The sequence below is a fragment of the Podarcis gaigeae genome (assembly GCF_964106915.1).
Source record: "Podarcis gaigeae genome assembly, chromosome: 6".
Lineage (NCBI taxonomy): Eukaryota > Metazoa > Chordata > Lepidosauria > Squamata > Lacertidae > Podarcis > Podarcis gaigeae.
Window position 1 is genome coordinate 521,373 of NC_139682.1, and position 25,450 is coordinate 546,822.

Consider the following 25,450-nt stretch of genomic DNA (forward strand, 5'->3'; position numbering starts at 1 on the left):
AAGGAGGCCCCAAGTGCTCTGGGTTCAAGAGCTCCAGCCCAAAGGAAAGAGAAGCATTGCCAGCTGTTAAAGGGCTGCTCTGCCTCGTCTTCTTAGGACAGCCCTGCCCTTCCTGGAGAGGGAGGAGACCCCTAGGAGGGTCTTGCAGGCCTCAAGGAGTCCCAGAAGAGGAGCAGAACATGAGGAAGGTGCTGGAGTCTTCCTTGGAGCCAGAGAGACCCCAGGAAGGGGGAGAAGGCCAAGGTCATAGGGCAGCTGGAGAGATGCAAAATGGAGTCAGGCATAGTTGGAGGGCTGGACTAGGAGGACCTGGGAGAGCCGGATTCGAATCCCCACTCAGCCAAGAAGCCCCCTGGTGGACCTTGTGCCAGCCTAGCCTACTTGGCAGGGCTGCTGTGAAGATAACAATTGGTGGCCAGGAGAACCATGAAGGGCACCTGGAGCTCCTGGGAGGAAAGTGGGCTAGGAATGTCCTAGTAAATGTAAGTGATGAGAGGGGAGAGAAAAGGGGAAGGCAGGGAAAGCGTATGGAGGAGCTGAGCTCTCTGGAGAAGACTGGCTGGGTCAATTTCCAGAGAGCCAAGGCTGTGCAGGGGACCCCAGGACTCACCCCCCCACCCCCAGGAGATCAAGAGAAAGCAAAGGAATGCTACTTACAGTCTTCACATTTTGCTCACAAAAAATTCCCACCCTTCTCTCTGAACTAGCTAACTATCTAAAATGCCCACCCAAGCCTAACTCTCACCCCAAGCCCTAACCCTAACCCTAACCCCCGCCCTAACCCTACACTTACCCGTAACTACTTGTCAATTCACAAAATATATATATACAAAATGTGCACAAAATAAAAATGTAAAATAAAAAATATGAAAATAAAGAACACAAAAATAAAATAAAAAGTAAAATAATAAATAAAATAATAAAATAAAAGTAATAAATCAAATCAAAATCAATACAGTGGTACCTCGGGTTAAGTACTTAATTTGTTCTGGAGGTCTGTTCTTAACCTGAAACTGTTCTTAACCTGAAGCACCACTTTAACTAATGTGGCCTCCTGCTGCCGCCATACCGCCAGAGCACGATTTCTGTTCTCATCCTGAAGCAAAGTTCTTAACCCAAGGTATTATTTCTGGGTTAGCGGAGTCTGTAACCTGAAGCGTATGTAACCCGAGGTACCACTGTATAAAAAACTGAGAAAACAATCAACTAAACGCCTCTCCTAATCTGCCAACCACCACCAACTCCTCTCTCCTTCTCCCGCCTCACTACTAACCCACAATGGCCACCTACAAGTCAGCTGGTGGCTTTTGAGGGAGAAGCAAGTGATGTCACAAAGGAGGGCAGGTCCTTGTCACCGTGGCAACCCCCTCACCTGGACCTGGCTCCTCCCAAGAGATGATGCTCCTCCTTCAGAACTCAGAGGCACCTGCTGTTCCGCCTGCAGCTGGGCTGCATCTTCATTTCACATCCTTCTTCCTGCAGCCCCATTCCCAAAGGGAGACCAGCCCCACATCCTTCCTGGCAGGCTAGCGGTCTCCATAGCGCAGGATTCGGCCATCTGCTTGGCATGCAGGTCTTCTGTCCTGGGCGGCATCTCCAGAAGGAGGGGGCTGGGAATGCCCCCCCCATCCAAAACCCTGGAGAGCTGCTGCCAGTCAGTGCAGGCTAGTTGAAGAAGGAGATTGAGCAGCTAGAAGGTGAGCAGAGGAGGGCAACCAGGATGATGAAAGGTCTGGAAATCAAGCCCGATGAGGAACGGTTGAGGCAGTTGGAAACCAAGCCTGATGAGGAACAGTTGAGGCAGTTGGAAACCAAGCCTGATGAGGAACGGCTGAGGCAGTTGGAAACCAAGCCTGATGAGGAACGGCTGAGGCAGCTGGAAACCAAGCCTGATGAGGAACGGCTGAGGCAGTTGGAAACCAAGCCTGATGAGGAACGGCTGAGGCAGTTGGAAACCAAGCCTGATGAGGAACGGCTGAGGCAGTTGGAAACCAAGCCTGATGAGGAACGGCTGAGGCAGCTGGAAACCAAGCCTGATGAGGAACGGTTGAGGCAGCTGGAAACCAAGCCTGATGAGGAACGGCTGAGGCAGTTGGAAACCAAGCCTGATGAGGAACGGTTGGTTGAGGCAGTTGGAAACCAAGCCTGATGAGGAACGGTTGAGGCAGCTGGAAACCAAGCCTGATGAGGAACGGCTGAGGCAGTTGGAAACCAAGCCTGATGAGGAACGGCTGAGGCAGTTGGAAACCAAGCCTGATGAGGAACGGCTGAGGCAGCTGGAAACCAAGCCTGATGAGGAACGGTTGAGGCAGCTGGAAACCAAGCCTGATGAGGAACGGCTGAGGCAGTTGGAAACCAAGCCTGATGAGGAACGGTTGAGGCAGTTGGAAACCAAGCCTGATGAGGAACGGTTGAGGCAGCTGGAAACCAAGCCTGATGAGGAACGGTTGAGGCAGCTGGAAACCAAGCCTGATGAGGAACGGCTGAGGCAGTTGGAAACCAAGCCTGATGAGGAACGGTTGAGGCAGCTGGAAACCAAGCCTGATGAGGAACGGTTGAGGCAGCTGGAAACCAAGCCTGATGAGGAACGGCTGAGGCAGTTGGAAACCAAGCCTGATGAGGAACGGTTGAGGCAGTTGGAAACCAAGCCTGATGAGGAACGGTTGAGGCAGCTGGAAACCAAGCCTGATGAGGAACGGTTGAGGCAGTTGGAAACCAAGCCTGATGAGGAACGGCTGAGGCAGCTGGGTATGTTTAGCCTGGAGAAGAGGAGACTGAGAGGAGAGAGGAGAGCCATCTTCCAACACCTGAGGGCTGCCAGAGGGATCAAGCTTGTTTTCTGCTGCTCCAGAGGTGAGGGGGAGGAGAGGAGATTTGGACTAAACATTAGGAAGACCTTTCTGAAGGTAAGACTCTCTGAGACGGTGGTGGACTCTCCTTCCTTGGAGGCCTTTAAGCAGAGGTTGGATGCCAATCTGCGAGGGATTCAGCTGCAATTTGGAGAGGGCATAGGACTGGCCTACTTGACAGGGTTGTTGTAAGCACACAGGGCTGCTGAGCATCCGACACTCTCTGACAATTAACAAGCGCAGCAAGGATTCCAATAGCAAGAAACTGGAAAAGTGATACCACCCCTTCAAAGATCGAATGGCAAGCTAAATCAATAGAGTATTTACAGCTAGCAAGGAGAACTGGGACAGTGAGAGGAAACTCAACTCAACACAAGATGTTAATAAGGAGTGGATTATAATTAAGGAATATCTCAAAGGGTACTGTGATAATAAATGTTTCCTGGCAGATATCGAATGAGTCTTGTGATAGAAGGAAGTATTAGAAAAAGTTTAAACTAAGATAAGGAAAAATATTAATAAGAAACAGTGTAAAAATTCTTGAAGGCAAAATAGTACAAAGGGTTTAGTCGGAAGTTTCTTTTCTTTCACTGATTTTCACTCTATATGCAACTATGTTATTTTCTTTTCTTTTTTTCTTATAGAATGTTTGTATTGTATGATTTGTGTGTATTTTAACGTATTTTCTTGTTTAATAAAGTTTTTTTAAAAAAAAATTTAAAAAGGAAAAGAAAGTGCCTGACAATTGCTGAGCTTTCCATTTCATTGTGGTGAACGGCTACAGCGCATCAGGAGGCGGCCCTCAACTTCCATTTCTTCTCTCTCCTGCAGCCAAAGGGGTCGGATTACCAAATAGGCAGAGTAGGCACTGGCCTATGGGCCCCACACTTTTTAGGGGTCCCGCGACAATGGATGGAAATAATATTGATTTGATCTTGAAAGCAAACGACAATCAAGCTTTCTTATTTCAATGTTATTCCAGCATGCGCACGAGGCCTGCCCCCTGCCCAGATTTTGACTGCCAAGGGGCCTCCACAGGGTTTAATCCAGCACTGCCTTGTGAACGGACCAGTATACCTGAAGGAGCATCTCCACCCCCATCGTTCAGCCCGGACACCGGGGTCCATCTCCGAGAGCCTTCTGGTGGTTCCCTCCCTGCCAGAAGTGAGGTTACAGGGAACCAGGTGACGGGCCTTCTCGGTGGTGGCGCCCGCCCTGTGGAACGCTCTTCCACCAGATGTCAAAATGCTAAACAACTACCTGACATTCAGAAGACATCTGAAGGCAGAGGTGTAGGAAGGGGGTGCGGTGGGTGCGAGCTGCCCCAGGTGTTTTGTAAGCCCAATTGGGTTTTTTTTTTTTAAAAAAAAAGCACCCTATTTTTTTGTCATTGTCACCCCCCTCAGTGATGACACCCAGGGTGGCCTGCATCCCCCACCCCCTTCCTCCACCACTGGCTTTGAGTGGGCGCCTATCTGCACTGGTGGTGCTTGCTTTTTGCAGTTGTGCTCACACAGCACCTCAGCTTCCTGCAGTCCACATCAACAGCAGGCTGCAAACTAGCGAAATTAAGCAGGTTCCACGGTAAGCGCTTATGCTCACAATGTTAAGTAAATACAGTCAGACCTCGGGTTGAAGTAGCTTTGGGATAAGTAACGGGGCGTGTTACTTCCAGGTTTCGCCGCTCGCACATGCGCAGACGCTCAAAATGACGTCATGTGCATGCGCAGAAGCGGTGCATTGCGACCTGCGCACGTGCAGACGCGCGGATGTGGGTTGCGTTTGCTTCTGGATGCGAACGGGGCTCCGGATTGGATCCCGTTCGCATCCAGAGGTACCACTGTAAACCAGAAAATAACAATTGCAACTGTAAGTATTTTACTTTTCCTTCTTTTAATAATTTCAATGGGGGTGGGGACAAGAAATTTCCCGCCCCGGGTACCAGCTGACTTTGCTACGCCACTGCGAAGGGCCTGGCTGTTCTTCTCTTGCAGGAGGGGCCTGAGCACTCCCCCTGGCCTTTTCCCACAGAAGCCGCAGGGCTTGGGTGACGCAGCTCTGGATTTGCCCTGAGAAGCCTGTGAGGAAGGGAAACCAGAGCATCACACAGAGACAGGAAGCGAGCAGGGACCCAGGCCCCAGGCAGGGATTTCCAGCTGCCTCTCTTGAGCGGAGTGAGCTGGGCTGAGCACTGATAGATGCAGCCCTCCAAGGAACCCCGGACTGCCCCACACCAGACAGCGGAGTGCCGGGGGGGGGGGAACCCCATTTCCCCCCTGGCCTGGAGGAAGGAGGCCTGGCCTGAGATTCTTCGGGGGGGGGGGAGCATGCCTTCCTTTCCTTTGGATGCTGCTTTTCCACGGAAAAAGGTATGTCCAGAGCTGAGTTTCAAAACCAGATACCGCAAAAAGCAATTTCGTAATAACTTGTTTTTTTTAAAAAAAATAATATTTATTAAAAATTTAAGAATTACAAAAAGAAAAGAAAAAGAATTAAACATAACAATACAATACAATACAGAAACAAAAACACTTCATATACATAACAAAACAAGACAAAAACATTTAAAAACATATCCAATACTTTCAATATTGTTATCTTCCATTTACTTGTTTCAGCGACCTCCTCACACCTCCCTTTTTTGTATTCCACTTCAATTAATTGTTTCAGCAAATCCTTTCCATCTTCCTCAATTTTCTGTCCTATAATTTATCTTAACACATTCTAACCTTATTTTTCCCTTTAATCCATTTACCATCTTATTGTACTTAATTCTTTATAGCATTTCTGCTAAAGCCATGTAACTTCATTCCAACATCTTTCTAACATTCATTAATTTTACAATGTTTCTGTAAATAGTCTTTAAATTTCTTCCAATCTTCCTCCACCGACTCTTCTCCCTGGTCTCGGATTCTGCCAGTCATTTCTGCCAGTTCCATGTAGTCCATCAACTTCATCTGCCATTCTTCCCGGGTGGGTAGATCTTGTGTCTTCCAATAATTTGCAATGAGTATTCTTGCTGCTGTTGTTGCATACATTAAAAAAGTTCTGTCCTTCTTTGGCACCAATTGGCCGACCATGCCCAGGAGAAAGTCCTTTGGTTTCTTCAGGAAGGTATATTTAAATACCTTTTTCATTTCGTTATAAATCATCTCCCAGAATGTCTTAATCCTTGGTCACGTCCACCAAAGGTGAAAGAATGTACCTTCAGTCTCATTACGTTTCCAACATTTATTTTTGGGCAAATGGTAAATTTTTGCCAGCTTGACTGGTGTCATGTACCACCTGTAAATCATTTTCATTAAATTCTCTCTTAGGGCATTACATGCCGTAAATGTCATACCTGTGGCAATTTTGTAATAACTGTTAACGGAGGACATGGCTGACCACTGGCACTGGGTATGCGTGGGCCGTGAGGGCCTTGTTTATGGTACATTTGTAGTCTGTGCAGATGCAGACCGAACCATTAGGCGGGACGGGTGTGACGATCGGGGTGTCCCAGCGTTAGGCACAGGCTCCAGCACTCCTTGCTCCACGAGCCGGTCCAATTCCTCGTCTATACGGGATTTCAGAGCGAACGGGACCCGGCGGGCCTTGAGCCTGACCGGTCGTACTGTGGGGTCCACCTGTAGGGCATACTGGGGTCCATACTGTCCCAATTTCCCATTAAAACCCCCTGGAAATTCCTTGCATATGGCGTCCACGTCCACTTGTAAGCTCGTGTGGTTCACCCCGGTGACGGCTAGCTCCAGTGGTCCAAACCATGCCAATCCCAGTAAGCTAATGTAGGGGCCCTTGACCACAAGCAAGTCCAGTTGCTGCGTCCGCCCTCAATATTGCACCCTGAAGGTCCCCACCCCCATTGTGGGGACCTTACGTTTCTGGAAGTCCCGGAGGGTGAATGGGGCCGGCCTGACTTTGGGACCCCCAGTAGGACACAGTTTCCTTAAGGTCCTTGCCAAGATTATGGATAGAGTTGAACCCGTGTCAAGCTCCATGTGGCACGGGGCTCCCTCTATCTGTACCTCTACATAATTTTTCTTTATGTGGGGGTGGGGCAACTGGTATACCTGGAAGTCCGTGAGCTCCGTCAAGTTGCCTTGGTGCATTGGGCCCCGGGACCTGGGGCTCTTGGATCGGTCATCTGATGCCTGGCGTCGGGTGGGCTGAGCCCGACACACCCAGGCGATGTGCCCTGATTTTCTGCACTGCCTGCACTCTGCATTGCGGAAATGGCAGGTCCTCCTCTCGTGACTCTCCCCACAGCCTGCGCAGTTCCCTCCTTCTCGTCGAGGCAGCTGTGGTCTGTGTGCTACTTGCGTGTACCACTGTACTCAGTGCACCTCCTCCCTGTCGGATCCTGAGTCGTCAGTGAGGTCTTTGTGGTGGACCCTCAGTTGGGATGGCAGGCTCGGCCGTGCCTCTTGCGTCGACCTCTCAGCAGCTTCTGTTGCCAGGGCCTCCTCCAGAGCAACCTGGAACGTGAGGTTCTTCTTAGCGTAGAGGCGTCGTTGCAGCTTCTCATCCTTCAGGCCACTGACGAGGCGGTCACAAAGCATGTTCCCCAATTCTGAGAAGTTGCAGAACCGGGCGGCTTGGCGGAGAGAGGTCACAAACCCACTTATGGTTTCCCCAGGGGCTTGCCGCTTTGCGTAGAAGGCATTTCGACGAGCCACCACTGAGGGCTGTGGCGAAAAGTGCCCCTTCAGCCGTTCCATTATTGTTTTGTATGGAACAGTAGCGACGTCTTCAGGCGATTTCAAACGGGCAATTTCAAACGTCTCCTCTCCGCAGACGCTGAAGAATATTGCCCTCTTCTTGACGTCTTCTTTGTCGGTGACCCCTTTGGCTTCTAGGAGGAAGGTGAAACGGGAGGCGTACGCTTCCCAGTCTCCAGATGCTGGGTTGAATGGTGAGAAGCCGCTGTCAGTTGCCATTCTGAGTTCCTTGTGTCCCGGAGCTGAAGCCTGGATACACGGTGTGAGGCAGCGGTGCGGCAGGCGGCGGTGCTGCGGTGCTGTGTGTGGCAGTCAGCTCAGCGGGATCCCATCCTCGTCGCCAGTGAAATATACTCAGAGTCGCAAAGTGATTTCATGCTCTTTATTCAGCTCATAGTGGTGAGGAGGAATAAAAGTTTCCCCAAAGTAATCTGCCTTATATACACAATGGGCCCCACGTGATTGGCTAATTCTGGGATTCACCTGTAGACCAATCAGGTTGCGGATTCACTTCCACCTGGAGCTGGATTGGGGGGCTCCTGTGGACCAACCAGACTGCCGCATTCTGAATCTTATTGCTCTAGGACCAACCAGACTGCTGCCTTTTGGATCCTATTCAACTCAGTACATACACCCTCCCTAGGCCAGTCTAGCTACACGGGGGCCCCCTGCCCCTCTCTATTTATACCCCCAGCCCTTTCCTCAGAAGAAGTTCAAGATGACTCACAGGCAAGAGCAGCTGCAAGGTGGGGGGGAAACCCCCCGCTCCCCCCCCCCCAAACCTCACCCTTTGGTGCTTTCCTTCCTTTATTGCCCGCCCTGCTGCACCCCAAACGTCCCAGGGCGGCTTCCAGAAGAGCATCCCAGAATGGGAGGGTTGGAAGGGACCCCACGGGACATCTAGTCCAGCCCCCGGCCAGGCAGAAACTGCAGCCCAAGCATCGGTTTAGGGAAACTTTTAATATCTGATGATTCTAGATTCAGGTAGGTAGCCATGTTGGTCTGACGCAGGCTTAATTAATTAATTAATTAATTAAAATGTTCAGGAGCACCTTAGAGACCAACGAAGTTGGTTCTTGGTATAAGCTTTCGTGTGCATGCACACTTCTTCAGATACCTTCTGATACTTCTTCAGGTATCTGAAAAAGTGTGCATGCACAAACCCAGAACAAACTTAGCCGGTCTCTAATATTTGATAAAATATTGTATTTTAATATTTTATTGGAAGATGCCCAGAGTGGCTGGGGAATAAAAAAATAAATTATGATGGTGATGATGACTAAACCTCTGGCTGATGGCCCTTGGGATGGCCTGGAAACACGCTCTGCGTCCAGAAACGAGCTCCCAGCCCTGGAAAAACAAGGAAAAGGAAAAGGAAAAATCAAATTAAATCAGGAAATTGCACCACATTCCCTGAAAAATATTTCCCACCCATCCTGGGCGCCTCTGAGGGTCTCAGAAGCAGTGCAAAGGCAGAAGGAGGAAGAGGGCGGCCCGCAAAGGGCTCCCACGCGGCCCCCGACGCTCCCGCCCAAGGGAGCAGCGCGGCTCGGGCGCCCCCTGGAGGAGAAGAGAAGCCGCTCCTGCGGGGCAGGAGGCGGGGCGGCGCGAGGCCCGTCCATCTGCGGCGCCCGAGAACGTCACTGGCTGGAGGGATGGGGGAAAGGCGGGACCTGCGCTCCTATTGGCTCGTTCGCCGCGAGGCCCGTCCATCTTCGGCGCCCGAGAACATAGCTGGCTGTAGGGATGCGGGAAAGGCGGGACCTGCACTCCCATTGGCTCGCTCGCCGAGAAAGGCCCGCCCATCTGCGGCGCCCGAGAACGTCACTGGCTGGAGGGATGAGGGCAAGGCCCGCCCCTCCCGCCATTGGCTCTCTCGCCGAGAGAGGCCCGCCCCTCCCGCCGTGCTCTGCGTGCTCGGTTCTGAAGCGGCCCCGCCCGCCCGCGCATGCCCCGTGAGGAGAGCGCCAGAGGCCGTGCGCTGCGCTCGCTTGGCCCGCTCGCCGTCGTCGCGGCCGCCGCCGAGGAACCGGTGAGTGGCGGAGGCGGCGACGCCGACTTCCCCCCCCCTCAGTGTCCCGTCCGCGGCCCACAGACACCCGCCTCGTCGCCAGGGAGGGGCCCCGTTGCCCCGGCAACCCCCGCAGGCCCGTCGCTTGTGCGCGTGCGCAGTCCGTCGCGGTGGGTGAGGGAGCCGAGGGGGCGCGCGCCTCTCTCTCCGTCTGTCTCGTGCACGCGCATCCGTGGGCCCCGCCCTCTTCTCTCGGAGGGGGAGGGGCCGCTTCTGCGGCTGCGCGGTTTGGCGGGGACTTTTATTCTGGTGGGGGGGCGAGAGGAGGTGGGCGGTGCCAGGAAGGTCACGTGGAAGTGGAGGGGCGAAGGCGCCCCGAGGTCATCCAGCCTGACCCGCGGGGGAAGCGGGATTCGGCAGCCCGAAAACGGGAGAAGAGGATTCGTGGCGAGCCCGGAGGAGTTGGGCTCTTGGGCGCTGGCGGGTCCGATGAGCCCGAGAAGGGAACAAGGCCATCAAGGACTGTGATGGCCATCAAGTGTTTTAAATATCCGGATCACAGCTGTCAACGTTTTTCTTTTTTTAAGATAAATTCCCTTCTTCCGAATAGGATTCCTGGCAAGAAAAGGGAAAAGTTGACAGCTGTGACCGCTATGAACAAGTGAACAGATTAGCAGGATTTGGATAAATTCAGCAGCATAAGAGGAAGGAGGAGAGAGATAGTAGAGCTTGGGAACTTGGAATACACGGAAGAGACCAGAGAAGGAGCCCTTAGCAGGCATGGCCAAACTCGGCCGGCATCTGTTTTGGGACTACAATTCCCATCATCCCTGACCACTGCTCCTGTTAGCTAGGGATGATGGGAGTTGTAGTCCCCGAGTTTGGCCATGCCTGCAAGGTGTTCTTGTGTTGAGACCTTGGATTGTCGTGGTTTCGTTTTCATTTTTCTCCTTTCCTTATTCTTTTGGAACTGTATGTAAAAATGCAAATGAAAAGTACTTTTTTTAAAAAAGGAATTTGGGCTAAAGAATAGTAGAATCTTGGAGTTGGGAGGACCCCAAGGGTCCTCTAGTCCAGCCCCCTGCAGTGCAGGAATCTCAGCTCAAGCATCCAGGGCCGATGGCTAGCCTCTGCTTAAAACCCTCCAAGGAAGGAGAGTCCACCACTTCCCCAGGAGTCCATTCCACTGTCCAGCAGCTCTTACAGTCAGAACTTTCCCCCATATGTCTACAGTTGGAATGTCCTTTCCTGCAACTTGCCTAGTGTGTTCTCCCAGTGGCCATCCAGGTCCCTGGCAGATGCAGATAGCCACCCCGCCTCTCTGCTTCAGAGCCTCAGCGAAGGAGTATCCACCGCCTTTCGAGAGAGCCCCTTCCACCATAGAAGGCCCTTATCCTCAGGAAGTTCTTCCTGATGTTTAGTTGGCATCTCCTTCCTTGCAGTTGGAGTCTGTTGCATCAGGTCCTCCCCTCTGGAGAAGCAGAAAGCAAGCTTGTTGCTTCCTCCATGAGACGACCCATCAGAGATTTCTCCTCTCAGTCTCTCCTCCAGGCTAAACATACCCAGTTCCCTCAACTGTTCCTCACAAGGCTTGGTTTGCAGACTTATTTTGTCTCTAGTCCTCTTAGACTGGGGTGCCCAGAACTGGACACAGGACTCCAGGTGTGACCAAGGTAAAATAGAATAGTGCTAGATTCAGGTAGGTAGCCTTGTTGGTCCGACGCAGTCGAAATAAAAACTATTGTTTTTCCTGCCAGATGCGGAAATACAGGATCTCAAAGCAGCTGTCTTATTACAAAAGAATTTCAGAAATAGACTTGAAAGAGAAGTTGCTGAATTACAACAGATTACTAAACTGAAAACTGTGGAGAGACCTGGTCTGAATAGAGATACGTACTGGATTATTGTCTCATTACACATGCGAAAGCTATTTTTTGTCATTGCTTACTATCCCCTGTAGGACTAATTGCAGTTGTTAACAGTCACTGGTTTACCATACGCATTGAGTCAGTCACTCATCTCCTACTACCTTACTGAGAAAAACCCCACCCTCCCACTATATATAAGGGTCTGGTGACTTCTGTTTCAGTGTATCTGAAGACGTGACACGAAAGCTTATACCCAGAACAAACTTAGTTGGTCTCTAAGGTGCTACTGGACAATTTTTTATTATTATTAGAATAGTGCTGTTACTTCCTTTGATCGTGGTGCGAGGTCTCTGAGGTTGTAGTTCTTTAGCTGTGATTCCTGCATTGCAGTGGGTTTGACTACTTGACGCTTGAGGTCCCCCCTAACTCTACAGTGTTAGGATTCCGTCATCTAGCATAGCACATTGCAAATGTTGTGTCTGGCAGAAAAAACAATAGTGGTCTGTCAAGAAGACCCCCAGCAGTTTACAAGGGATCCATAGGAAAAATATTTAGGATCCCCTTTTCTACCCCAGTGAAACACTTTCCATTATTTGTGATGGAAAAGTCTCTGGTCCCCTGACATGATGCTCCATGTTGCTCTGGAGAATCTTGGTGCTTTTTAAAATCCTTCCATCAGGAAGTTTTGCTTGTGAATTTTGTTAAGATAGCTGAGGAGGGTTCTTCCTTCTGCCTGCTTCCTTTGCTGCTGAGGTATAAAAAGGTGCAAATTGCTTCAGGCCTAGCTTGAAAAGTTACATGGTTTTACAGAAATGAAATATTAATCCCACTTTGCAATTAGATGGACTGGTTGGATTATTTTTTAAAAAATCCTTAAATAACAAATCCGTGCTGTAGCAATTTTGGAATTAAAAGCCGTAGAAAAAAACTAGAGATGTTGGCGTTAGACTTTTTCAAAAGAGAAGGACCAGGACGCAAGGTTGACAAATAGTTCTGCTAATTTCTCAAGCTCTGTGTGCGCTTTCCTGGTTGCCGGGCTCCCATGGCAAAGTTCTGCTTTGGATGAGGAATTCCCAGGTTGCGCTTCAGAAGTGTCTTACTTTCTTAGTTCACAATTCTGGACCCAACTGGGTTTGACGATGGAGAAGTTTGACTGTATCTTGTCTTTCAGCATACGCAAATAGCATCCCGTGAGCCAAGTCAGACCTGCTGGGAGCTTCGCATTCCTTGGCACTCCATTTTCCATATCTCTGTCATTCCTTGTTGCAGTCTCAGTTGTAGCCTGTATGCAGACATTTTGCAAACTCGATGAAGAGATTTGGCAAAAATGGGCGGCACCGAGAATGGTGTGTCCCAGAGGATGCATATAGTCAGTTGTTACCTGTCGGCAGGAGGCAGCAGAGAAGGCTAGCTAAGAAGCTGTGACTTGGCTAAATTGTTAAACGTTGCAAGTGGAAGTGCTGAGCTGCATCATGGCGGATGGAAGGAAGGCTGTGTCACAAATCATAGCTAGACCTCACTATTGTGCAGGGACACCAAATAACATTTCTGTGGGAAGAAGGTCAAGCTGAGCATCCCTGGAATGTAGGCAATAGATTGTAAATATTAAGGGCCAGCAGAAAAATGGGGTGTTGGGCTGCCCTCATGGGGCTTTATTAGGAATAGCATCGTATTTTGTCCTAGTCCTCACTACACCCACTGAGCTGGGAGCTGTAATTTGTTGTGGAAAGTGTTGTGTCTACAGAATTCAGGAGCTGCTTTGGGCTAATACTGTTGAGTTTCTTGCTTGCTTACCTAAAGAACTACTCTACTCTATTGAAATGTGTATTTGGGTTTCATCATTTTAAACATTAACTAGGTTAAACATTCTGAAAGAGCCAATATTTCCAGTGTACCTACTCATTCTCCCCACATTTCCAGTTTTTCTGCACTGGGGGAGGGAAGCCCTTTCCCCCTCTGGCCTTTCCCATCTCTTGGACCTGCTGGGGCCCCCACCTCTGGAAGGCTAGAGCCAGACTCTGATCCCCTCACAATCGGAAATCACGGCTGGCCTCACTGTAGGCAAGTAAATAGCATGGCTTTTGACACAGAACATTTTGATGCGCCTGCAGTCCTTCAGGAGCAGAAGAAACACTCTTCTTATAAGCTGTCTGCCTTTGATTTAAGATGGGAGGCAGCCTATCATCTTGCGTGGGTACCTAAGACCGAATGTGAAAAGGCACAGGTGGCGGGGGGGGGGGCATGCTACTCAATAAAAGACGCTGTAGACCTTGACCTCCAAGAGTGTTTTTGGCTCTGCCTTTGTCATCCTTTCAGCTCTCTCTGAGTGTCTTCAGTCCCCCTCCCCCAATACACACCAGCGGTGCTTAAACTTTGTGCCAGTATGTTACACTGAGCTCCCCAGTGTTCAGCCTAAGCTGCTGCCCTATCATGGACTTTGTTTTTCAAATCCTGCATGGACCCCCCTGCTCGTTCCCCGTAGAAAAGGCAGCTTTCAGATCTTCAGTGCCAGTCCTCACAGGTAAGCTGAGGCATGTTGGGGGGGGGGTCCTTTGAAGAGCCCTTGAAGAAGTCCCTGGACACCTTGTGCCACTCGAGTTGGGCGAGAGCCAGCCGAGAGTGTTGATGGAGCGGAAACCGCTGCCGTGCGATGACTGGCAAACGTGCAGTTTGACCTGGAGGCTGGATTGCTGCCAACATCGTCTCAACAGCTCCAGAGTTGGAAGGAAAGGAGGGGGAGCTGGGCCTGGCTGTGGAGCAAAGCAGGTTGCATGGAGGAACAAGACGTCCACCAGCAGAAAGGCTGCAGCCCCCTGCATTGGCGCCTTTGCAGTTCCAGATTTGTACAAGCTTCCAGGAAGGCGAGAGGTTCTTCAGCCACACAGTAAAAATGGAAGAGTGAAAGAGAAGATGCCAAGGAGGGTTTCAAATAGTTTTCGCAAGCAAATTTCAGGGTTTCAATTTATGCTGTTCGACAAAACGAGCAGGAAAGAGGTGAGAAGATACAGTTGACTGAGGGTCAACGTACAAGTGTGGATGCTTGAGATGTTTCAGAGAGACCTCGTGATGGGACAGGAGGCAACCTGATGTTACGATGAATGTGCAGTGCACATTGTTAGAGCAGTGTGTTAAAGGGCCCACTGAGGAGGAGCTCCGTAGGGGTGGTTCTTAATCAGATATTGCCATCGTCTTGCCTCGGGGCCCGATCCATCACTTTCTTTTCAGACTCGAGAGTGAACTGGGGCAGTAAACACATTAGGATGACATGGGACCCCAAAGCACAGGATCTCTTCCACTGATTATGTAAAGCAGAAAAGGCAAGAAGGCAAACCTGGAGGCACTCGCAGCCTGAGGGGCATGTAAGAAAAGGGGCAAAGGGACTCTTTCCAAAGCAAAGCAGGAGGCTTTTGGTCTGACCCACAAATGCACGACACATTAAAACATGACTAAATTTAAGGGCTAGACTTGGAAATAGCACCAGCCCTCTGCTATTACTATCTAATGAGAGGTTTGAAAAGGCCATTATTCTGAAGGGGCAGCCATTTCCATAGCAAAAGATCTACCTGTGAATGAATGGGAGAAGGAGGCTCAGAAAGGGAGACTCCGCGGCAAGAAGGATGGATGCCTGGGCTTCCTTCCCCCCCTCCCCACTAAAAGGGAAGTTGCCATAGATTCAGGGTTACCTTTTCCTTTTGCTGCAGAAAGGCATTACAGGAGGGCTGGTTCTTCTCAGGCTTTGGGGAAATGGACATTTTACAGGGGAGCTGGTCAGCTATTGAAAGGGCTGCACCTCCAAATATTTTATTCTAAATATTTACTACGTTTCCTACGATGGTGCTATGCAAGTGATAGAAAAAATGGTAGGAATTGTTGGCTGTAATATGTATCTGATTCCCCCCCCCCAGTTCTTTTTTTAAAGTTTTTAAGAAAATCTCAGCATGCAGGATTATAACACTGATATTTCACTCTAGCTAATCTAAATAAAACTGAAAAACTATAAAGTTCAGATGTGTTTTTTAATTGTACCTTTGAGTGGTTAAAAATACAGAATGCGTTGATAGTCACTCTTTTATACCCAGCTAATCGAAGAAATGGGCTAAAGCATTTCTCTCCCAGTTTTCCAGCTGTGGTGTGTGTGTGTTTTTTTTTGGGGGGGGGTAAACAAACTGCACCTTCACGAGGGCTGTTGTCTTTCTCCCACCCATCAATTTTGGGGGGTGGGTGGAAGAAGGTGGCTTTTGACCCTGTGGACCCGCAGCCTCTCCTGCCCATCTCCTTTCCGCGCGCTCTGACTTCTGAGATGCTCCAGCCCCAGGTGAGAGGGAGGCTTGTGTGGTCAGACCTCCCTCTCTGGGGTTGGGCCTCTCCTGAGATGGTGCTTGCTGTGACTTCTGGGTGCGTCATCTAAAAGAAAAAGAATGAAAAGGATTTATGCATGTGTAACTTGATTCAGGTCTGGCTGTTTTCAAACTTCTGGTTGACAGCCCTGGGTATTATCACGTTGCAGCCCAGTAGTCTGATCTGGAGATGTGTGTGTTCTCCCCCGCCCCCCGCCCTCCTTTCCAGCACCTTCATTGGCCTTGTGGCGTAGCTCCAGCACCTTCCTGTCCCCTCGGATCCCTTTCCTCCTGAGCAGTTGTGTGCTGAATGAATGTGGCTTTGGGAGCCCAGCTTGCTTCACAGCAACTGGGGTGGGGGCTGGTTGGCCGCCTGCCGGGTTTGCCTGGGCTTTGGCCTCTGTTTCCAGCCTGTACCTTTGGGTCAGTTGGAGCAAAAAGCTGGCTCCTTCCTTCCTGGAGCTTGCAACTGGAGGATGCCGTCAGCCGATAACTTCACTGTACTGTATTCCTGATGTAATAAAGGTTGTTTCAGTGACAGCACCTCGTGGCGTGGTCTTCCTTGCACCCTCTGGCCGCCTTTGAACGTTGATGCTTTCTTTTCAATATGCTGACGATCTTTTCTTTGTTCCATAGCATTGAACAGACGGGTTGATTATTCTTTTCAGATATTAATAAAGCAGCGGGAAGAAGAAATATGAATAAGGCTCCTTCAAGGTCCAGCCCAGCACGAAGGTAAAGTACCGAGAAGCATCAAGTTCCCCTAGGAGTTTGGGCTCAGGGCAGAAATGCACCTTCCTCTGTGGACGGTGGAGCTTCTCCTCGGAAGGGAATCCCACGAGGATTCTGCGATTCTTCCTGGTTGCAGCCTTCCAGGCGGCAAGATCGTTTTGCCGCCAGGCTCCTCCCAGGCTCGGGGCAGGTTGCGGGCAAGGAGAGCTGCAGCCTGTGTGACCCCGGGGCGTCCCTGGCGAGCGCCTTGGAGTCAAGAGCGTCCCTCGGGCTGTACCACGAAGGAGAGGGCAGCAAGACTCCTTGCGCCCAGGGGCAGAGGCTGCATGTCGGGGAGCGCTTCCTCCCTCCTCCCCGTGCTGGCATGCTTTTCCGTTGCAGCGGCGTTGCCCCCGAAGAGAGGGGCACAGATAACATCATCTTGGCAAGAGGATTCTCCTGTCCTCTCTTGGCGCTGCATCACGGTGTGCCCATCGTGCACGGGCACTTCTCTTGGCATCAGTACAGAGCTGTGCACAAGCCCCAGACCTGGCTGCCGCTTCTGCTAGTTCAGGAGCCAGGACATCGCCAGGGTGCCAGTGGCTAAGGCACAAGCAGAAGCCGGAGCATCACATTTGATGTTAGCAGCTAGCGCGCTAGCGTGCACCAGGGCACTGCTTTGCTCTGAGCGCTGTGTGCAGAGCGCATGCGAGGGGCAGGCATGGCATTGCTGTGGGTGTTGGAGGGGGGGGAGGAAGGGATGAGCGGAGAAGGGGGCACGTAGCCACAACCTGCCTGAGTCTGGCCCTACCACGGGTCTGTCTGTTCGCAGACCTACATGGGAGGAGGGTGCTGGCTTTCTCCCCAGGGAGGTGCCCTTTCTGGCTCTGTGGCATTTCTTGGGTTCCCCTGTCAAGAGCGCAGTTCAGCTGAGCTTGCTGAAATCCATTTCAAACGCCACTCGTATGAAGCCTGAAGAAAACATGAGAAGCGCTGCCGCCGTCCCTGAGCCTGGGGAGAACGAAGCTTGGGAACTGAAATAAAGAACCGTTGCGCAGTGCTTGAGTTCTTGGGAATGTCCAGGGTTGGCCCTGCGTCCGAAGGGTGCTGGCTTATTGCGTACACATCACTGACGGCTCCGCTTGGCTCCAGACGAGGAGTCCTCCGACTCTCCCACTTCCTTAACTTCTCCAGGCATTCTGCCTGTCCACATTCTCCTGCTGTCCACAAGGTTTGTTCCGTAAGATGCGCTGCTCTGCGGTCCGGGACCACCACCTTTTCTGAAACGTGAGAGCTCCCCTTCTCCTGCTGTACCTCCACAGGCCGCCACTCACTTCTTTTGTTTCCTGGTCTTGTTATACCTCTGTGGTTAGAAACAAATCCCGAGCGAGCTTTCTCCCCCCGTCGAGCGCTGAGCCCAGCCCAGGGGCGGATGTGGTGGTGGAGCCCATTGTCACTGCAGGCTCACTTCAGACCAACACAAAGACGTCTGGGGGGGGGGGAGCCCATCTAGAAGATTAAGCTGAGGGGGTCTCAATGCTGATAGGCTTGTGCGGGAATTGACCAAGGCCCCGTTGTCCCTGGGGTGATAGAACAATCTGGGGGGGGGGGGACTTGGGTGGCTGAAGCCTCTTTCATAGGAATTCTTCCCTGCACACAGAAAGCTAGGTGTTGGAAAGGCTCCGGCGCAGGCATCTCCGCGACAGGGTGGTTTTGTATGTGAGGAGAGGGTCTTCTTGTGGGAAGAAGCGTTAGGTCACGCATCCCCCCGCCAGTCTTGGAAGCAGGAGAGCCCAGCTGCAGGTTGGGCACTGGGGTGAGAACTAGGCCACGGTCCCTTTGCCTTCTGAAGCCAGGCTGCGGATAGTAGTAGTAGCAGTAGTAGTTTAGTAGTAGTAGTAGTAGTAGTAGTAGTAATAATAAATTTATTATTTATACCCCACCCATCTGCTGGGCCTCCCCAGCCACTTTGGGCAGCTTCTAAGAGAATATTAAAAACACAGTAAAACATCAAACATTAAAAGCTTCCCTAAACAGGGCTTTCTGTCTGCTGTTCCTCTCTCAAGTGTTCCTAGACTCTTGTTCCAGGAGGGGCCTTGCCCTGGCAGCTGGGGACGACCCCGCTGCCGGTGCCCGCTGTCTAAAGATCTTTCCCCGGTGCTTCTTGCAGAGAGGCCTTGCCCTACGGAGAGAGAGATGGACGACGTGACCGCTCTCCAAACCGCCACAGCCTTCCGAGAGAAGCTCAAGAGGGCCGGAATGGCAGAGATTCCCAGGATGCGCGGGTGAGAGATGTGCGCAGCAGCGGCAGAGAGCCGAGAGACTTCCGGGACCCCAGAGACCTGAGGGACCCTCGGGACACCCGAGAGCCACTCTACGAACGCTACAGGGAGCCTCCCTACAGGTATGCAGGACCTGGGAGCCTCCTGGAGTGGCACAAGGGGGGTGCCGTTGGGAGTGGTGCTTGGCTGCTGCAGTCAGAACATGTCTCCCTCTGCCTTGCAGGCGAGAGGAGGGCTATGACCGCTATGCGCGCCCGGACGACTATTACCGGAGGAAGGATGACCAGTACTATGACCGCTACCGAGACCAGTTGGACAGACCCACCCTGAGCACCGAAGGTGGCTATTGGATCCATCCATCCTGCGGTACAGGCTGGTGGGAGCGGGGTGGGCGGTCCTGCCAGGAAGGGGAGGGGGCCAGGTGAGGTTCTCTGCCCTGACCCTGGTGACTCTTCCCTCAGAGCGCATGAAGCGGGAGGAGCGGCGGCGGGAAGAGCTCTATCGCCAGTTCTTTGAGGACATCAAGCGGCGCATTGATTCGGAGCGGCCGGTGGACTGCTCAGTGATTGTGGTCAACAAGCAGACCAAGTAAGAGCTTGCCAGGCGGGGCCACGGCCCTCCCTCTCCTCCCTGTTGCTGCTCCTGCATTCTGGCTGTTGTGGGGCTGGTTGCTTGGCTCTTTCTAGGCACGGGTCCCGACCGCTTCATGGCATGACGCCCTCAGAGCAGGTGCACACAATAAAAGCAGAGCAAAACGTAAAAACACAGGCTCTATGAGTAGTAAATGAACCCAGCAGATTCTGAAAGGATAAAACCATCTCTGCAAACGCCAAAAACAAGGGAGCTTTGCTGGCCAGATCCTTGTCAGATTCTAGCCTTGTGGGCCCCATGTGATGGGTGCATGGAGCCACCCAACTGTCAATCACCTGACATCACAATGACATTGGGTGATAGAGTTCTTTGAAGTCCCAAAGTTGGGACTGCAAAGCACCACTCTGAGCTTGCAAAGAGTACCTGAGGTTTCTGCTTTCCTGCACATTGGCTGATGGGCAATAGAGCCGAAAGCTGCTTCTGCAGTTGTTGGCTGTGTGGGTGAGCGAATTCCTCCCCTCCCCAGCACTCACTTGCCCAGCTGATCCCTCTGACGGGTGGCAGAGCCAAAGCCTGGTTTCCCTTGCTAATGCAGAATCAAGAGGGCACTTCCAAGCTCCCGGTGGCCCCTTGGCAGCAGCCATGTGCCTACCTGCCAGCACACCTGACGCTACATGGGATGTCAAGGGTGGGGCAGGCAACTGGTTTGGGGAAAAGGATCTTGTGGTCCAAATTTGAACCCCTGGCTGGCCATGTTTGCCCCACAAGTGGAAGATTCCTTACTCCTAACCTCTGTGTTCCACCTGGCGTATGATGAGGAAGCAGAGAGGGGCGCCGGCAGTTTGAGGTGCAGGCTCAGGTGCAGCGGCTTCTGTTTTGCGCAGGGAGTACGCGGAGTCCGTGGGGCGCAAGGTGCGCGATCTTGGCATGATGGTGGACCTGATCTTCCTCAACTCGGAGATGTCTTTGCAGCAAGCCCTGGACGACGTGAGCAGAGGGGGCTCTGCCTTTGCCATTGTCATCACCCAGCAGCACCAGATTCACCACTCCTGCACCGTCAACATCATGTTTGGCACCCCGCAAGGTAGGGGGGCCAGGGGGTGGCTGCAGCTGCGGGCGGGGCTTTTCCCAGAGATACTTGTGCAGGTGGCTGAGAGCACAAGGGTGCCGAGCGAGGGGCTGCTTCTTCCCACAAAGGGGGCCTGTGCCCCAGAACCCACAGGATGCCCAAGTCGAGGAGGAGGAGGAGGAGGGTGTCTGCTTTGGGTCTCCTGGCTTGTGAGAGCTGGAACCTGTGTGTGTTTTCAGAAGAATCCTAGAACCGTAGAGTTGGAAGGGACCCCGAGAGGCATCTAGTCCAACCCTGCCATGCAAGAATCTCAGCTAAAGCATCCCAGATAGATGGCGTTCCAACCTCTGCTTAAAAGCCTCCCAAGGAAGGAGAGCCCATCATTAAGAGGAAGCCCTCCCCTCAAAGCAGGGTGTCTTTGACTGTCTGTCTCTCGCACAAATGTGTGCACCCACAGCCCCAGTTAATCAGCAAAATTAAAACTGAATTGCAACTTCAGAATTCCCTTTGCAAGAGGCAGGCAGATGCCAGAGCCCTCTAGAGAGGCAGGAGAGGCTTCAGGCTGCAGGGAGAGCAGCTCTCGGGAGACCCGGCCGGGAGGTGGGCTTTTCCTGCTGCTCACGCACGACCTTTCCCACCACAGAGCACAGGAACATGCCGCAGGCGGATGCCATGGTGCTGGTGGCGAGGAACTACGAGCGCTACAAGACGGAGATCCGGGAGAAGGAGCGCGAAGTGATCGCCAGGCAGGCCGCCAAGATGGCCGACGAAACCATCCTGCAGGAGCGGGAGCGCCCCCAGCAGGGGGAGGAGGGGCTCCGTGGGGGCCACCCCCCGGGCATCCAGACACTCCTGAACTTGCTGTGCGACAACCGCTACCTGACCTCCGAGGAGACGGACAAGATCATCAACTACCTGAGGGAGCGCAAGGAGCGACAGCTGAGAGCCACCACGGACTCCCATCCAGGTATGTTCTCCGCCAGGGAGGTGAGAGGAGCTGGTCAGGGACGCCTGCCCTCCCCACCTGCTTGAACCAGGCCTACTGCGTTTTGGCCCCCCAGAAGCACTACGTGGGGCTACCTTTGAAGGTGACTCGGAAACTGCAATTAATCCAGAATGCGGCAACTAGACTGGTGACTGGGAGCGGCCGCCAAGACCATATAACACTGTTCCTGAAAGATCTTCATTGGCTCCCAGTACGTTTCCGAGCACAATTCAAAGTGTTGGTGCTGACCTTGAAAGCCCTATATGGCCTTGGTCCAGTATACCTGAAGGAGCGTCTCCACCCCCATCGTTCTGCCCGGACACTGAGGTCCAGCTCCGAGGGCCTTCTGTGAGTTCCCTCCCTGCGAGAAGTGAGCTTACAGGGAACTAGGCAGAGGGCCTTCTAGGTAGTGGCGCCCGCCCTGTGGAACGCCCTCCCACCAGATGTCAAGGCAATAAACAACTATTTTACTTTTAAAAGACACCTGAAGGCAGCCCTGTTTAGGGAAGTTTTTAATGTCTGACGCTGCATTGTTTTTGATATTTGGTTGGAAGCCGCCAAGAGTGGCTGGGGAGATCCAGTCAGATGGGCAGGGTATAAATAATATATTATTATTATTATTATTATTATTATTATTATTATTATTATTATTATTATTATTGGCACTAAGCCTGAAGTGGGGGACAGCTGGGGCTCCAGAGACTTAACCTGGCCTTTCCTTCCCCGCAGCTTCGCTCACCCGGCAGCCCCTTGGAGCCTCTTCCGGGTCTTCTCTGGGCACCTCAGCCAGCCTGAGCAGCACCCAGAGCTCGCAGGCCCTTTCCTCGGCCCCCTCGGCCCCCGTGGCCTCTACCCCCCAGCAGGAGCTGCAGGCCAAGATCCTCAGCCTCTTCAACAGCGGGGCGGCCATGGCCACGGCCAACAGCAGCTCGGCCGCAGGAACCTCCCAGAACCCCAGCTTCTCCACGGGGCCCAGCGCGCAGAACCGGCCCAGCGCCACCGGCAGCGGATTGGGCCAGCCTCAGCAGCGGGCTCCGGCCCAGGGCCCTCAGTTTTCTAGCCACGGGGGTCCCGCCAGGGGGGTAGGCCCTCGGGCCGCAGCTCCCCAGGCCTCGCAGCCGCTGTACCAGAACCGCCCACCAGCCCCCAGCAACGCTTCCGCCTCCAGGCCGGCGCAGTCTTCCGGGATCAACTTTGACAATCCCAGCGTGCAGAAGGCCCTGGACACGCTGATCCAGAGCGGACCGGCCCTCACGCACCTGGTGAACCAGACTGTGGGGCAGCCGCGGGCCGCCCCCCCCTCCCAGCAGCAGCTGGGCTCCTACCATCGGCACTACTGAGGCCAAGGGCAGCTCTCTCCCGCCTCCTCTCCCCAAGGCTCCCCTTTGTGCATGCCCCTTCCCATGCCCGCCCTCCAGGAGGCCCCCTCTCCGGCCCAAGGGGGCTGCTGCAGGCGGGGGCAGCCTGCTCCTCCTCTCACGCAGAGCCAGAAGGGCTGAGGCGAGTGGAGTGTCTTCCTTCTTTGCTCAAGGGCCCCCTCCGTTGAGGGAAGCTGCCTGTGGACTTCATGACCCCCCCCCCTCGTTGCTTCTTTTCAGCAACAGCCACAGAAATGCAGCCCCAGGCTCTGCTGTGAAGCTCAGGCCACTCCCTGCAAGAAAAGGGCCAAGGAATGTTTTCTCTATTGGGTGGTCCTGTTGCCCCCTTGATTTCATGTTGTACAAACTTGAATTTGCGTTGGAAACGGGGGTGTCTGTTCCTTTGCAGCTGGAGAGGCCTACTCACGGGGGTTACTCCTCACCCCTCTTTCTGAAGCTGTAGATGTTCTGTTCTTGAATGGTTTTGTCATGTAGATTCCTCTGTATTGTTAACTGGAGGATGCCACTTTTTAATTAAAAAAAGGTGTATATACACACACATCTGCATTAAAAGAAAATGGTTGTGGGTCTTTGCAGGCTGTTCCTGATGCCGCAGGAGGCCCGCAGGAGGCCCCGAGTGTGTTGTGCCTGCCTTGGGCAACCATCCTCCTCATGCCCCCGATGGAGCGCCCACGCTGCAGAGGAGGGTGTGTAGCTCAGGGGGTGTTTCCTTGTAGGTCAGGGCTCCCTTCCCCCCAACCCTCTCTGGGGAGGAATGACAAAAGATCCACCTGCAAGAGCCACACCTCAGGCTTCCCACTTCCACCTCCAAGACTGAACTCCTCATCGCTCTGGGGAGGGGCACCTGCCTTGCCAGCAAAAGGCCCTGGATTCGGTCCCTGCCAGCAGCATCTCCCCAGGGAGGTTCGTGCAGAGCACCCTCACTGGGCCAAAGGCCAGATTCCCTGTCAAGCGCTTCCAAGGTTCCTAATGTGTATATATCCACCAAAATATTTAGCAAGTATTTCTAAAATTTTCATGAATGCCCTTGGGCGTATTAACATTCCTCAATCTTGCTGCCTTTCTCCCAGCCCATGCAAGGCAGATCAGGGGCTCCCTATTAGTTGATTACCAAGGAGCCCCTGTTTTTCAAAAGCCAAGCCAAGGACCCCCTGCTTTTGAAAATGTCAATGACTCTATTCCTGTGCAAAGCAATTTTTTGAAGAAAGGGTGGGGTGGCCCCCCCGAATAAGCAAAGGATTTGGGGTATACTAAAAAACAGACCATAAAATTTGTGATACTGCCTATCCAAGCAGTAGGAACAACTTGTCTCCATTGCTCCACTACAACTGAATTTTTTTTAAAAAGTGATTGTGTTCCTGACTTGCAAGTGTTCTACACGCCAAAGGTGTTTATGGAACACAATCTTACTCGGCTACGAGTGATCGAAGAAGAAGAAGAAGAAGATATATGAGAGTATTCAAACATGTTCTTCCATACTTGTAAACTGAGGTGGTTCATCTTAACAAAACTGAGGGATCTTGTACCTTTAAGACTTAGGCCAGGGCTTGATACAGCATTGGGGAAGACGGAGTAGAAAACAGCTGAAATTTTGTAATGTTGATAGTTTTGTAATGGCTGTCGCCAGCCAGCTGCCCCCACAGGAAAGCAGCAAGCAGGATTCCAGCGCCAGAGCGCCCTCCTCTGCTTCCAGCAGCTGATATTCAGCTGCCTCTAATCATAGGCAGAGCATGGCCATGATGGCTAGAATTCTTCCCCCCCCCCCCAGCCCTCTCCGTAGATCATCTCAGGACACCGGCTGGTCCCCTGCCTTGGCGCTACAGGGGCAGCTTCCTATATGTGGGCAGGTGGTTGTGTGTCAGGAGGCTGCTCCCCTGCTTGGATATTTTTAAGAAGTATAAAAACCAAATCTCTTTCATAGTGTCTCCCCCCACCCCCCGCCCGAACAGAGGCTTGTCTTGCAGGGGGGAAAGGCGCCTTCAGGTTAGCTCTTCAATCTTGAGATCAAGTCCTTCGGAGAGAATGTGTGCCAAGAGCCTCCCAGCCCAGGATTTTCATTCCGCTTTTTATTTATACGGCTTGCTAAAAGGGTTTTCTAAACGTTGGACAATAATTGTAAAAGCTCCTTTTTGTGTTTGTTGTAACCCCTGGCATCTCCAAGAGGGCCTGGCTGTTGGTCTTTCAGTGCTGGGGCATGTGAGTCCCCCCCTGCGCAGTCTTTAACATCAGCAGTAACATCTAGACCATGGGAGCGCTTCAGCCCTGTTCTTGAGTTTGTTTAAAATCTAAAACAGCTTATCTTGTGTTCCTTTGAATTTGTGCCATTTAGGTTTTTTAAACCTATTTGTAAAGGCAATACTAAAATTTTCACAGCTGAGTCCTCAACTCTTTATTAGTGTGCTTGGCTTTCTTCAAGTTGGGCTGTGTCTAAAACTTGCCATTTAGGTTTTCAAACCTTTTTTTGTAAACTCAGTTTTAGAAACTGTACCTTTGAGTCCTCAATCCTTTATTACTGCACTCCTGCTCTCTAGGCTTGTTGCAGCGCCTGAACCCCACTCAAGAGCAGCTCCGCGCTGGAGAAACGGAAGCAGTCCCCGTGGCACTGTACCATTCTCTGGGGGCAACGGCAGCCCAGTTCCCCTCCGGTGGA

The 25,450-nt window shown here is 52.2% G+C and overlaps 1 protein-coding gene across 3 annotated transcripts; it reads left to right on the forward strand.

Annotated features, from left to right (window-relative positions):
• Positions 1-9,492: 9,492 nt before the first annotated feature.
• NCOA5 (nuclear receptor coactivator 5) lies at positions 9,493-23,338 on the forward strand. 3 transcript variants are annotated; one of them, XM_083744402.1, is made up of 9 exons: positions 9,516-9,599; positions 13,367-13,511; positions 16,452-16,518; positions 18,665-18,898; positions 19,000-19,115; positions 19,238-19,364; positions 20,252-20,451; positions 21,080-21,403; positions 22,151-23,338. In XM_083744402.1, the coding sequence occupies exons 3-9, from the start codon at positions 16,481-16,483 to the stop codon at positions 22,759-22,761; spliced, it is 1,650 nt and encodes a 549-aa protein (XP_083600528.1). In that variant the 5' UTR covers positions 9,516-9,599; positions 13,367-13,511; positions 16,452-16,480; the 3' UTR covers positions 22,762-23,338. The 3 variants fall into 3 exon arrangements, with proteins under 3 accessions (XP_083600526.1, XP_083600528.1, XP_083600527.1); XM_083744400.1 differs by lacking the exon at positions 13,367-13,511 and having other exon boundaries at positions 9,493-9,599; XM_083744401.1 differs by lacking the exons at positions 9,516-9,599; positions 13,367-13,511 and having other exon boundaries at positions 15,879-16,518.
• Positions 23,339-25,450: the final 2,112 nt, after the last annotated feature.

Coding starts and splice junctions, on each gene's coding strand:
- NCOA5 (XM_083744400.1), top strand. CDS start 16,481: ATGAATAAGGCTCCTTCAAGGTCCAGCCCAGCACGAAG. Junction 19,365..20,251: donor GTGGTCAACAAGCAGACCAA/GTAAGAGCTTGC, acceptor TGTTTTGCGCAG/GGAGTACGCGGAGTCCGTGG. Junction 21,404..22,150: donor CACCACGGACTCCCATCCAG/GTATGTTCTCCG, acceptor CCTTCCCCGCAG/CTTCGCTCACCCGGCAGCCC.